The sequence below is a fragment of the Astatotilapia calliptera genome, chromosome 22 (genome assembly GCF_964374335.1).
Source record: "Astatotilapia calliptera chromosome 22, fAstCal68.1, whole genome shotgun sequence".
Taxonomy (NCBI): Eukaryota; Metazoa; Chordata; class Actinopteri; order Cichliformes; family Cichlidae; genus Astatotilapia; species Astatotilapia calliptera.
In genome coordinates, this window is record NC_137442.1 from 21,393,068 (window position 1) to 21,407,145 (window position 14,078).

General features: G+C 39.7%; 1 protein-coding gene across 1 annotated transcript; it reads right to left on the bottom strand.

Moving 5' to 3' along the window:
- Positions 1-219: 219 nt before the first annotated feature.
- On the bottom strand, positions 220-2,248 carry npy (neuropeptide Y). Its single transcript, XM_026156149.2, has 4 exons — positions 2,049-2,248; positions 1,596-1,783; positions 651-740; positions 220-561 (listed from the first exon to the last, which is right to left on the bottom strand). Exons 2-4 carry the CDS (start codon positions 1,781-1,783, stop codon positions 540-542), a joined length of 300 nt encoding a protein of 99 aa, XP_026011934.1. The 5' UTR covers positions 2,049-2,248; the 3' UTR covers positions 220-539.
- Between the last annotated feature and the right edge of the window lie 11,830 nt (positions 2,249-14,078).

A 14,078-nucleotide genomic window follows, 5' to 3' on the forward strand; every position in this document is an offset into this window, starting at 1 on the left:
GTCTCATAGAGCTTCACCAGCTGCTACAGTAACTGGAAGACAAGGTGTGGCACAGCAAGTCCGAACCCGATCTCTTCATGGGTGACAAACAGTTTCTGATGATCAGCTTTGAAAACAAGACCTCCCTTAAAGCCCTCATTAAAGCCCTCTGATTACTTTTTGCAAATAATATACAACACTGTCATCGTGTCACTCGTCAAACAGATACCAGGGGATGCCTTTGTTCAAACAGTGAATCTTTAATAGCACAAATATACAATACAATCAGCAGACCCCCCCTCCTCCACTTTACGATCATGTTGCACAGATGACGACTCAGAATCAAGTATTTACAGTTTTATGGCACAGACTTCAAGCAGTGTTGGGTGTGGCTGATGCGTAAGGAAGAGGGGTTGGATATATACGTTGCGGCTCATGGAGGCGAAAGGAGGGCAGAGGCGTGGTGTTCGTTTGGTGTAGGACGTAAGTGACGGACATGTAGAGGTCAGAATGTCAGCGCTGGCGGGACAGCAGTGAGCGAGACGAGAGGGATGGCAGCATCACCACAGTGATGGGTCATATCTGGAGACACGGAGAAAGAGAGAGACAGAGAGGTGTAAAGATCGAGATACAAATACAACGACAGAAAAGTTGCGCCTTTAAACGCATACCTTGACTGTGGAAGCGTGTCTGTGCTTTCCTTCAGCAGCAGCTCTGAGACCAGTGTGTCCAGAATCTCAGGACTGGATCTCTTCCCATACCTGGAGCAGAGCGAGATGGAAAGAAGGAATTAAAAAGGGCGAGCTTAAAAATGAATAACAATAAATATAAATTTCTTTGTCCAATTACGAGCGAACAACTCTAAGTCATATCTCGCTGTGTCCTTGAGTCATATGTCCAGTCATGAGCTGAGAGAAATCTGTGCAGGATCAGACCCAGCAGGCTCAGATAGGAGTTCCATCGCAGGTGGTCACATTTGCCTGAAAAGATAAGACGTGACGGCGCATTTGTCCCTCTGGGTGGCTTAACGCCTGCAGAGGTATCCAGCCCACTGACAGCTGAAAGCCAAGAACAGCGGGTGACTTGCCACTGCACGGTGACAGTCTGGACTTTCTTTTCTTTTTCTTTCTTTCTTCCTTGCTTTCTTTAAAAAAAAAATCAGTGGTAAATGGGCAGCAGGCGATATCTGCTCTGTCACAAGAGAGAACGAATAATCTACAAGACCTGCAAGGTTCAGATAACTCCAACAAGTAAAATTCCACCGGACTGCCAGCTTATAGCCTCCTGGCTTTGAATGACATGACAAGCACTGTCAGAAAAACTCAGTTTCCTTACTGATCAGTTTGACCAGTTGGAAGATACCAGAGAAATAGAAGGAAAAAAAAGACGTGTTATTGCCTTTACCCGTGTAACTTATGGCATTTCAGCCCAGGGTATAACAACGTTTTGAGATAAAATGAAATAGTCCCACTAAAATAGATTTATTAAAAATTATTTTATAAAAAATAAAAGAACAGTGGGGGCAGCATTTGAAGAGGAAAGAAATAATGAGTAAACAATAAGTACTCTGTTATGTTCAATTCTATTCTATTGGGAGGTTTAATTAGTCCGCCCACCTCTGTCTTGTAATGAGGTTGATGTAATGTCTCAGGGCTGAGTAGTACTTGGCCAGCTCCTCCGCGGGGGCGTCCTCCCCGGGGTTCTCTGGTTTCACCGGGTATGCCTCCGTCAAGGCTCCCAAGCAGACCAGCGCCCACAGCAGGAACCCCAGAGTCCCCAGCCAGCTTACCAAGTTAGGATGCATCTGGCAGAGTGAAGTACAGAACAGTTAATTAACATCAGTGGACACCTGTTATTCTGTGCTGTAAATTTCTTGGATTTGTCATTTATTCTGGATAAATTTCTTTCTGAAAACAAACAAAGCATTTTTTTTTTTTACTGCAAACAAGGTTAGTATTCCAGAAACCAGGACTTTCATGGCATACCCAGTAGATACGCATTAGAAGTGCTACGGAGAGACTTTAAAAAGCTGAAATAATATCATGTCAACCTAATATTTACATACTTACTTTCCCCAAGGGTTAGAGCGAGATCTGCGCGCTGTCCTGTGGCGTCTCCTTTTCTCTTCTGAGCGCTTGGTGCGCGCGGCGGTTTATATGTGTGCGCCAGACGCGCTGCAGAAAAGCGCGTCAGAGCAGCGCTATCTTTGCCTTTCTTCGCGTGAACGTCACCGCTGATGCTGTCATTAGCGCGAGTGTTTTTTTATATTGAGTATTTGAAGCTCTTCCCATTAGTTTAATAGATGCAAAATAACAACGGAAAGTAGAAACAGAGTGCGTTAATAACAAGCAGTTTTAGGGATGGTTTTTCCAGACTTTAGCCAACCCTGGTGATACGATGGTATTTTATAATCCAAACCAATTAAGACAAGTCATGTCTATGAAGGAGCATAACATAATTATTGGTACAGGATAATTAAATTCTAAAAGGTCCACAGCAAGTGCACAGTTACGCATCTAATGGACAATTTTCCTATTGGAAATATGCTTGGATTATCTTGACTTGTTATTAATGTAACAATATTTTTATTGCACACACACACACGCACGCACGCACGCACGCACACACACACACACACACACACACACAGCTGCATTTAAACACACACTGTCACACAGACAGGCTGATACACACGTCAGCTCCTCTGTGGAGGAAGAAGGTAAACAATTTCACAATCAAGTAGTGATTCTTCTACATAATGAGATCAATAATCCCATTTGAAGTCACAAAAGAGTGGCAGTAATGCAACACTGTGGGCGAACTTCAAATGATTCCTCTATAGAAGGCCTCCTCACGAAAGAAACTCCTGTGACGGCGCCCTCGGCTGATCTGGAATAAAAAGACCTCAAACCGACTCACATGTGCATGAGCGCCATTTGACTGAATCAGTCCACTAATTTCATTTTGCCGTTATTCCCTCAGATGAAATGAGACTGTGACTCTCAACGTGAACAAAAGCCCTAAATGTGAATGTCACGACACGTCAGCCAAAGAAGAGCCCAATCTCCAAGGAACCCACTTAATAAGAAAACCCAAATAGCACTTCAAATGAATCTGTATCACCGAGTGCTTCATTTACCTCCCATTCATAATCCTTTTGTATACCAGCCCGCAGCCGTATAATCTGTCAAAATCAGTATTCTTCAGCAGTGCTGCTTTTTTAAGTTGCGCAGAGGATGCGTTAAGAGGTTTTTGTGTAACACAGGATGCTAAGAGGGGAGATGAGGGATGGGGCACAAGTGAGAGAGTGTGGAGCACAGAGTCATGACCAAATCGTCATGATCGCAGGCAGGAATGAGAACTTTCAGTCCTCCTCAGGGCATGCGTGCGCGCAAAGAGAGCACTTCATCAGGTATAACAACGTTTTCAAGGAAACAGCTTGCACGTATACGTAGGTGTCTGACTTGTGTGAGTGGAGCAGATGTCTAAAGCACTCCGACAAAGTTGAGAGGTCAAATAGTGTCTGCTTGATTAAAAAGGCGGGGGGTGGGCTTTTAAGTTTTTGACCCGATAATGGCACTAGATAAAACGTTAAAGGAACTAAAACATCTCACCGCTAATGGTGGCACTAAAGGAAAAAGCCAGGGCATCACCTTGATAGAGATTAGTCATCTAGGATCCGTGCATGCCTGTGAAAAAGTTTGCTGATCCATCCAGCAGGTGTTTAGAAAGTGTACAGCTCCGAAGAGAAAACGCAGGCTTCCTGGCGATGCTTACAGATGAAGTCATGGGATCACTCATCCACTGGGAAACATGACTGTGTGATCATGAATTCACTGGATGCAATGTTGTTGAGATCTTTCAGTTTGCACCAAAGTGAATTAGAGCCAATCAGTACATTTCCATACAAAGATGTGGAGCATTCAGCATTTGCTCCTGTACTATATTGTACTTTTAGAGGTCTCTGGGGTCATACCATGTGAGGTACTGCTGTTGTACCCTGGACAGGGTGTAGTTATTTGTATGGTTTAGTTTTTACAAAGAGAAGTCTTGGTCTTCAGGTGACATTTTTCTATTTTATTCTCTTATTTCTTAATGAGGTACATGGGCTTCCATTAGTTTAGCTTTTTGATTAATTCAGAACAGGATTGGCATTTTGTAAAGCATTTCTTAGTCTTGTTTGGCCCTTAGAAAGGTACATGTAGTTACCTTTAGGTCCAATCAGGGGGGAATATTCATGTGGATTGTTCCTCTAGGGACAGAAATTGACTTTTAGTGTGGCTTATATTTTTGAGAGCATTAAACAGCAACTCAAAAATATTCCTATGCAGGCCTAAAATTTGAACCCAAAGAACTTCCTTTGAGGCAGTGGATGAATCCCAAACTAAATATGCCTGTCAGACAGTGGATTAGGAGACACGCGCAGACAAATCGGTGTCTTTAGGGATACCTTTGAGCTTTTGAAACAGCACGCATCCTTGCCAGCAAGAGTCAAAGAGCCTTTAGACATATAGAAAGAGAAGCTCGGTAGATAAACTCAGGGAAAATATAACAAGTGGCGAATAGCACACCACTACATGAAGTCCCCCTCTGCTGCTTGATTGAAAGCTGGATGGAAATGCAATGCAGTTTAAGTGAATCAGAGACATTAATTGTGAGAAAACTCTGCAGTGCAATTCACACTGGACAGGTTTGATGGGTGTAAAAGGGTGCTATTGTAAATCACTGTCAAAAGTATTTATTAATACACAGGTGAAAATAGTCCCCAACAAATGCACTTAGTCCTGCTTGAACTTTTCTTCTAGATATCCATTTAAAAAAACAAAAGGGCTATGTCTTTAATTCATTATTTAAAGACTATTTTTTTTAACAGTAAGAACAATATATAACACCACCAGCCTTATCATTTTACATCTAAGGTGAGACAGGGGATCAAAAATAATCAGCTAACAAGTATGCAATTAGGAGACATTTTGCCAGTGACATCTTTGCTTATTTGCGGCTTCTTTCTTACTGCACATACAGAGGATTAGTCTGTGCTTGGGGTTATAACAGTCTCATCCAGTGTTCTGTTCATTAAATATTTACATCATGATCTATAATTAAAAAAGCTCTGACAACCAGGTCAGATATTGGAGGAAATCTGGTGAATTTCTGTACATCACAAAAGAGGAAAAGGAAGAGGACGAGGGCACCGTTCTTCAAACTCAGGGGGAGAAAAATGGTTAAGTGACAGGGCTAAGAGAGTTCAGGGGAAATGTGATCATTCTTTTATGTTAGCATCAGCACTAATAATATCAGTGCTATTAGAAAGATGGCTACCAATCAGCCTAATACAGTCCCAGTTATGCTGGCTAATTAGACAAATTAAAAAAATACCTGCAATTAAGTTAACAATGATGTATCAATGCAGCACCTTTAAGGTAACCGCTGCAGAAAATAATTTAATGAAGAGCTGGCATTATCAGAAATCGGCTCTGTGGAGACCGACTCCTTCAGAGAGCAAGCTGTTTAAATGCAAATTTGTTTTCTCCTCCTCTCATCAGCCTCCTGGTTTGTACAATAAGTTCTCTCCCGGGATTTGTAGAGATGAAAAGGCTCGCAATTTTCGGCTGCTCTGAATGACACTTTTCAAATTTACAGTGTGTACGAGCACACGAGGAAACAGAGACAAGCAGGCTATGTGCGTCGTCTCTGTCAGGCAGTTGCATGCAAACAGGCCAAATCCCATTGCAGCTTTGTGCTTTCTTTGGCTATAACGGCATTTTTACATACAACTCTGACATCTAAATTGCTGCTTTTGACTACACTATTGTGCAATGGTGACTTGTGGTAAGCAAGCACTACTATTACTTAGATAGGGCACGGCAGCTCCCGGTTTAGCTGCAAACTGAAGGTGATTTGAGCGCCATTGCAGAGGATTGTGGTTTGTCATCGATTAAATAAACCAAGGCACTGGATTAGCGACTTTAACAAAGTCTGATTGTTGCTTATATAGCTCTGCTTCATCATAATAACAATTGACTTACATTAGGTGACATTTAAGTTAACAATAGTTTTACAGAAAGATTTCTGCTGAACAAACTTCATAGAAGCATATCCACAAATGGTTCTTCTTTGTCTTGGCTTTGACATTAACTGACAGTCTTTGTAGGCAATTATGCAACATCTCAAAGAAACCTAAGCTTCTCCTCTACTTTCAGATCACAGAAAATACAATACTGACAACCCTCATAGAGGAAACATTAATTTCTTCTTCTGTTTATTCATTTCTTCTTCTCCTTATTAAACACCCACTGCTTTAAGAGTCAAACTGCTTTCACTCATTTTAATTTACCTGTCTTAACCTTGTCTGTCAGCGCTCCTTGCTGTCTCCTCTGATCTGTGTGAGTATGCGTCTGTATCTGTATGGGTGTTTGCAAGTGTGTCTCATCTGCTTCTGGGGTGAAAGCAGCACCAGTGTCATGTCAAGAGAAGCATCATATAAGGTCTTTTGAGAGACAGATGAACAGAAGGTCACGCTAGCAAGCTGTGACAGGTTGGTTCGGCTCAGGTGTGCAGGTGGGAGTCCTGAGCTTTTATATTAGGAAACCTGATGAAACCTGTAACACGTCAAAGGGCCCTAAACTTTAGTTTAATAAATGTTACGACCTGTGTAAGACCACGGCAGTCTGTGTGCGTCACTGTTATGTCTGCTGTCACATTGAATTGAATTTATCTGAGTCATTTTGGCGAGGTTTTAATTTTTTTTTGAGTGGCAGAGTGACAAAAAATAACCTTAAACAACAATTAAAATTGATTCTTTTAATTCTTTTAAAACGTATGTATTTAAACACAAGACACACAATCAAATGAATGACGTCACAATTTCCAAATCATAACTATTTAACATATTAGTATGTCTACTGAATACATTGACAGTACTTATCCATCCATTTATTATACTGTAGCTGTAAATATATGTTAAAATATTTTACCAACTTATTAGATACCATATAGAAGACGCCTGGTAATAGTGTGTAAACAATGCATTAGTAGGCAAAGCATCAAGAGAATGTGCTGCATTCATGACGTTCACATTCACTGTGAATCAGCCACTGACTATGCCCCGATACTTATTTTGTACATTAAAAGCATCTGCAGATTTAATGTTATTATTAGGGTAGCATAATGCATGGTTAGGCTACTGTGAATACAGATGTTCACACTAAAACAGTGGGAATTTTTTTTTCAACAAGTGCAATATTATAAGTAAAACTGCTTATAAAGATGTTTGAGTTTAAGTGCTGTTTCTTGCATAATTTATTTACTTAGGATTAATGATACAAAATAGTACTGCACTTTAAGAGGCTTAAAATTGGGCTAAGTCTTAAGACAAGGGAGATATTATTCTCATCTAGGCTAAATGTTTTGACCTCTTATAATGGCAAATGCGTAATGTGCTTTAAAATGAACTGCTGCGGGAAACATGCTTGTTTCCTTTGTTGCTTCTTAAATAGGAAGATCCCACAGCTGTCTATTAAATGTAAATCCATGTAAAGCTAGGCTGGTTAGCTTAGCTTAGTCTCTGTTCAAAGGCAGCAAATCCACTAAAGCTCACTAATTAACCCATTATATCTCATTTATTTAATTAAAGAGTGTTTTACTGTATATGCAGAGTTTGAGCTGAGCACAAACACACAAGCACAGGCCCACAGAGAGGGTCACAGCACTTGTTGTTAGCCAGTGTACAGCTAATGTTTAACATAGTTGTTACATTGGTTGTTTAAGATGATTACAAATGGCCAAAAAGGGTGGATTCACACCAATAACAAGGTCAAGAAACATTTTACAAGAGAAAATACAATCACTAGTAATTCATCAGCGTGTCAGATAGGTGTTTTCCAGTCTTCCTAGTTTTTATGCTAAGCTAATTAGCTGATGCAAGGCAACCCTATACTTAACTGAGAGATCTGAGGATAAATGGGACATTTCCCAAAATTGAAATGTATTCTCTGCGTACTATCTTTAAAATTAAGACTAGATTCAATCATCTGACACAGATTTTAGATTTGTGATCGTTAATTGCATGCTAATATATGCTGTCTTTCATGTTTTTATTTTTTGATATTTTGTTGTTTTGTGTTTTCTTATTGTACTATGAAATTTCATGCTGTAATTTTATGTACTGTTGTAAATATGTATTTGGTTTTTGGACCAAATTGTTGTACATTACCTGATGGTTTATTAAATTTATTATTGTTTTTGTCTGACCTGCCAGGGAGTACAGACAAAAAGTAGGTTTTTGGTTTTCTCGCATATTTACTTTACGCTGTCCCTTTAAAATAAATAAATTCATATATATAGGCATCAGTTAAGTTGTCAAAATCTGCTGCTAGGCTTTTAACATGCAGCAAAAGGAGTAACTACATTACATCAGTCCATGCAGGCCAGTTAACTGTTAGTTTTAGAATTGATTTCAAGATTTTACTGCTGCTTTTATTAAGTGCTACAGGTTCAGACTCCAGCCTATATCTGTGAGATGCTGACATAAACCTGCACTGGTCCCAACTAAAAGTCTTGGAGCATTTGAAGTTCAGGCCCCACAGATGTGGAATATTCTGGAGGCAGATCTTAGGTGGGCAAACTCTGTAACCTCTTTCAAATCTGAACTTTAAAAATGCATATTTGTTGCTTTTATTATTATTAGGCGCTTTGTAACTTTTATTTACTTTTATTAAGTGCTATATAAACACAAACAGTGTAAAGTCAATGGATTTTCTTTTTGTGCGTGTATAATTTACCTGACTTTAAGAGAAAAAAGAGCTACAGTTTTGTGGAAACTCTCAATCAAGAGAAAGGACAAGAGTGAGTCTACAGCGAACCTTAGGCTCTGTCCTGCCTTGACAGCTATAATTTTAGATATTTTATATTCTGGGCCTCCTGTTACTTTACATTGTTACTGAAAAACAAATTGTGGAAACCCTACTGTCCTTTATCATTGACTTATAGCTTTCATGGTATCCTAGCATTTATAAGTGCCTCATTGCTAGGTTGAATCAATAACAGCAACACTAGTAACACTAATTCGTCTCTATCACTGGCGACTTTGTGTATTTGTTTAAACTCATATGAACTCCATCAGTGTTCATATATTTATGAATGAGTGTGTGGGTGTGTGTAGCTGCTTGTGTGTAAACACGTGCTAGCCAAACAATCATTAGTTATACAATACCTTTGACTCTGTTATCACAGTGTCTTACGAAAAAGCAAAATCCATTTCTCTCACCTCACTTGCCACCCCCCTCCCGAGTCTGTCGACACAGGAGGAGATCGAAGCACAGCATCTATGAAGTCAATTTCCCACTGTTTCTACCAAAAAAGAGAGGAAACACACACATCTATGCCTTAGATTCATGAAATTCTGATTTTTTTTTTTCATTCCTCTTACACATTACTCTGTTTTCTTCAAGTAAGAACAGAAAAAAGCTCTTCAGATTCTTTTGGTAATCAGGAGAGGATTCATGGAAAAAGACTGGCCTGCCACACTGAAAGTCTTGGGTTGAAGATGTTAGAAAATAATTTAGTAATCAGATTATTAATGAATAACTAAAATGGTAAACTAGGGAACTATAGATCTCACTACATATCCATAAACATAATATCATACTAATAATACTGTATGTTTGTGTAGTAGTAGGTCTACATTAAATTGGACTCTCACATTATGGGACATTCCAACCATTAGATTTGGTGAGAGTAAATTGTCACATGCTAGATAAGGAGGACCATTATGTTAATCATTTACTCATGAATTATATATTATTTATTATATAAATATATTTAATATGTAATTGAACAATGTAAATCTTGTTTGTGCATTGTGGATGCAAAAGTGGAACAAGTGAAAATCATTTCCATGCTCTGTATTGGAAGTGAACTGCACTGTACCTTTTAAATAAATAAACAAACTGAAATTGAAATACTTATGTTATGATTTAGCATTTTTCTCTTCAGTTTTGGGCAGCACAATGGTGTGGTGGTTAGCCTCAAAGCCAGAAGGCCAGTATAGTTACAAAACCATAAACTGTGTGTGAAAGGTAGAAGTAGCCCCTGGTCTGTAACATGAAGCCACTTTGAAAAAGCTTTAAACCTGCATTTTTACTAATGGCCAGCAGGGGGCAACTCTTCTGTTACAAAAATCCTGGTTATGTGGAAGTCTATGAGAAAATCACCTTACTGCTCATTTGATTTGTGTTCAGTAAGTATCTCATAATGAGTTTATAGTTCCAATCACTAGTTTAAAATCTTCCACAACATGATGTGATATTCATTGAGTAAATGTAAAGTAAAACAGGTAATAAAGCAGGTCATTCGTGCCAGCATGCTAATTACTAGTATGATTGCCAAGATGCTAATGTATAGGTGTGCCCTTACATCCTGCAGTTTCTCAGCCAGATCTTGACAGTATTTGTTTCTTTTATTACCTCTGGTCACCTCTGGTTTTTCTGAAAGTCAACACAGGAAGAGCCAAGACGCAACCTTGGATATACACATGCATTCATTCAATTTATTGTTTATGTCAAAAAGCCATGATTTTAGCTAATAAATAGCAGTACACATAGGCTGTCTTCCTCCTTTCATCCTCAACTGATTGTGGCAGATGGCTGGCCTTCCTAAGCCTGGTTCTGCCAGAGATTTCTTTCCTGCTAAAAGTGCAGGTCATGCACTTTCTATGCAGCAAGTTAAATAAGAAATATCCATTGCAATAATTTGAAAACATGCCACATTAATTAATTTTCCCAAATATTTTGCACGGTACTGTTTTACACCCTTTGTAAAGTGGTTATAATAGACTCTCTCTGAGTTCTTAGCATCATTTTGGGAATTCTCTTCAAAATTGTATCCCTAGATTCTAACTTAGCATGTAAGTGTTTTTTTTTAATGATGTGTCAGAACCTATCTGTTGTGTTTCTCTGTGCCTCTGCATGAATATTTTTTACCCCTCTGTCTGTGGGGAAATTGCAGGAAGAGTTCTTTACCTCCAGTTAATTCAGTCTTTGTTTACGATAACTGTCACACGGGTAATTAAGTGTCTTCTTGCGCAGTAATTGCCAATTTAATCTTCCGTTCTTGTCTCTTGATTTGTTGCGTCGAATCTGTCAGTCAAGCAGGGCGTGGTTTCCATGGGGATGAGTCAAGTGTAGTAGTCATTCCCCTCAACAGGTTTCTGAACTAAATTACCTGTGGCCTCCTTAACGAGGTTGCTATGGAAAGGCAATTACACTAAATAGTAATCGTGCCAGACTAATTCGTCAGGCCTTTACCTCTTAAATTAATAGGTTTTTCACCTCTTGCTCTGCCTCACCCCATCCCACTCTGCGATAAGCAAACACTGTAAATAGGTAAAGTTTTTCTAAGAATGCTTGATTCTCTTCTAAGTAGCAAAGGAGAAACACGATTAATATTTTGAAGTGTGTAAACAGCTGTGCATGCTTTATTTAGCCTGATACCATGGGCATTGTTTACTCTGAATCTGAAGTTTCAGCTTTGAGATTTCAGATTCCTCTTGGTTCCTTTTTAAACACTCGCCCGCTGAGACCCAGGTGCATCCATGTCGTCCTTCGAGCACAGACCAACATTCTTTCCCCCACGACCACCTGCTCAGCTCACTAACTCGCACAAACACATGCCAAGTTCCCTCAGGTAATGCCAACATTACAACACAGGTGACTTGAAATTCACTGGGCACCGCCAATGTGGATGCTGATCCAGTTTGACTTGCGATCATCAGAGTAGGAACATCTGTGTGGGAGTAAATCCTCATTTGGAGCCTCATTAATTGTGTTTCTAGGTTGAAGACGTTTGAAAGTGGGCTGTCAGTGAAGAATACATGACCCGCTTCTATCGTCATTCACTGGATGGATTAAATCAACTCTCATCATTCCTGATCTACCGTGAGGAATGGGATTAATCAATCGGAGACAGTACATCTATCTGCAAATTAAAAACTGCGCTCATCAGTGAGCACGTAGCGCCGTGATTCTGCTGTTATTTTAGTGATGTGTTGAGTGGGTGGCTTCTTCGCAACAAGAAAACGTCAGTCATAAATGGCTCACATGCGTAAACTGACCAGTTTTATAACTAAATGTTAGAGTGACTATTCATTGCCATAAGATTTTTAGGAATTAAACTTTAAGGACCACTAGTTCATAGAAAATATATTTCTGGAAGTGGAAAACATTCAATATAACTTCCAATCTTCCCAGAACTGAACATCCCAGGAAATTCACCCCAAGGGCCAACCATGCAACGCTCAGAAAAATTGTAAAAGAAAATCCAAGTGCTCGAGCTCAGACTCTACAGCTCTCAATTAGATGCTAACATTTGTGACAATAATCTTTGGCCTTTGTGTCACTTTGGAGAAAACCAAACACACCTACTGTCAGCACGGTGGTGGAGGGAAGATGACTTTGGCTTGTTTTGCAGCCACGGGACCTTGGCAGCTTGTTATCCCTGAGTTGACCATGAACTCCTCTGTATACTAAAAAGGCCATAGCTAAAGAAAATGGACAATGATCCCAAGTACAGCTGCAAATCTACAACAGAATGAATGGGGGGGGGGGGGGGGGAAGTCAAGATCCTGCAGTAGTCCAGTAAAAAGTTCAGGTCTGAACCTGAGTGAAATGCATTGGACCTTGAAAGAGCTATGTATATACAAATGTCCATAAACCTCCTTGAGCTGAAGCAACATTGTAAGGCACAATTTAAGAGAGCAATCAAGACACACAGAAAACAATGACCTTAAATTCTTCAAACAAAGAAGAACCACCCATGAGAAAACTTTCTTTTTCACATGACTATAAAATGGCTATAGATGTGAATGTGAGCAAGAATGGTCGTAACCCTCAACTTGTTGGCCCTGTGATAGATCAGCGACCTGTCCAGGGTGCATCCTTCCTTTCCTCTTATGACAGCTGGCATAGGTTTTAGGCCCCCATGACCCTGAATAGGAAAACTGGAAGAAGATAGACGGGTGGAAAAGTTTAGGAAAAAAGATAGCTGGTGAACAGGTTCCAAATCTTAGAAAAATGTTATGATGGTGATTGAGTAAAACTCAAAATGATAGCTGAGCAGGTTTTAATTTAGTCTTGTATTTTTCATCTTTGGTTTGCTGTTACAAATGTCTTCAGTCTCTCACTCGTGTAGATGATGAGTGGCTCTTGAGAAAGCTGCCAGGGCTGCTTGATTATGGAAAAAACAAAACAAAACTTAATAGCACTTATTTTGCCCACTGCTGAGATCACAGTTGTTTAATACAATTACACACAGACTTTAGGAAAATTGTAGTCTTATATACTTTAAAAAGGTTGACCTTTGGATTAATTTGAGTTTAAATAACTTTAATAATAATTCAACTGAAGATGACTAAATAAATAATTTAGTCATTCAGGGCGATCGTGGCTCAAGAGTTCGTCTTGTAATCGGAAGGTTGCCGGTTCGAGCCCCGGCTCGGACCGTCTCGGTCATTGTGTGCAAGGCACTTCACCTACCGTCTACTGGTGATGGCCAGAGGGGCTGATATGGCAGCCTCGCTTCTGTCAGTCTGCCCCAGGGGAGCTGTGGCTACAACTGTAGCTTGCCTCCACCAGTGTGAGAGTGAATGAATAGTGGAATTGTAAAGCGCTTTGAGGGTCTCGAAAAGCGCTATATAAATGCAATCCATTATTATACATCATATCTTAATTTTTACCATCATAGTCACACTTGTGAGTTTCAGCAGAGACGCCAAATAAAGAGGACCGTGGTTTATGCATCATGGCAGCACAAACAGCATTATAAAACAGACAACATCTACTTGATAAAGCATTGTTTCCTCTTCTTAAAAGTTCACAAAAACAGTGTGTCAAAATCTGGATCATCGTAATAATGTTGCCAGTGGTTCCCCCACTCAGCTCTTTGACTGAACCGATATACTGTATTGTCAGTAATTGTTCAGTTGCATGGTGGGATTTAGTCACAGCTTTTGCTGACAGCTGATTATATCACTTTGTCACGACACTGACAAAGACATACTTTTCAGTGAAAGCTGAAATGATTTCACTTTGAACCAAGCTGCT

Coding starts and splice junctions, on each gene's coding strand:
- npy (XM_026156149.2), bottom strand. CDS start 1,783: ATGCATCCTAACTTGGTAAGCTGGCTGGGGACTCTGGGGTTCCTGCTG. Junction 741..1,595: donor AACCTCATTACAAGACAGAG/GTGGGCGGACTA, acceptor GCTCTGCTCCAG/GTATGGGAAGAGATCCAGTC. Junction 562..650: donor GACACGCTTCCACAGTCAAG/GTATGCGTTTAA, acceptor CCGTGTCTCCAG/ATATGACCCATCACTGTGGT.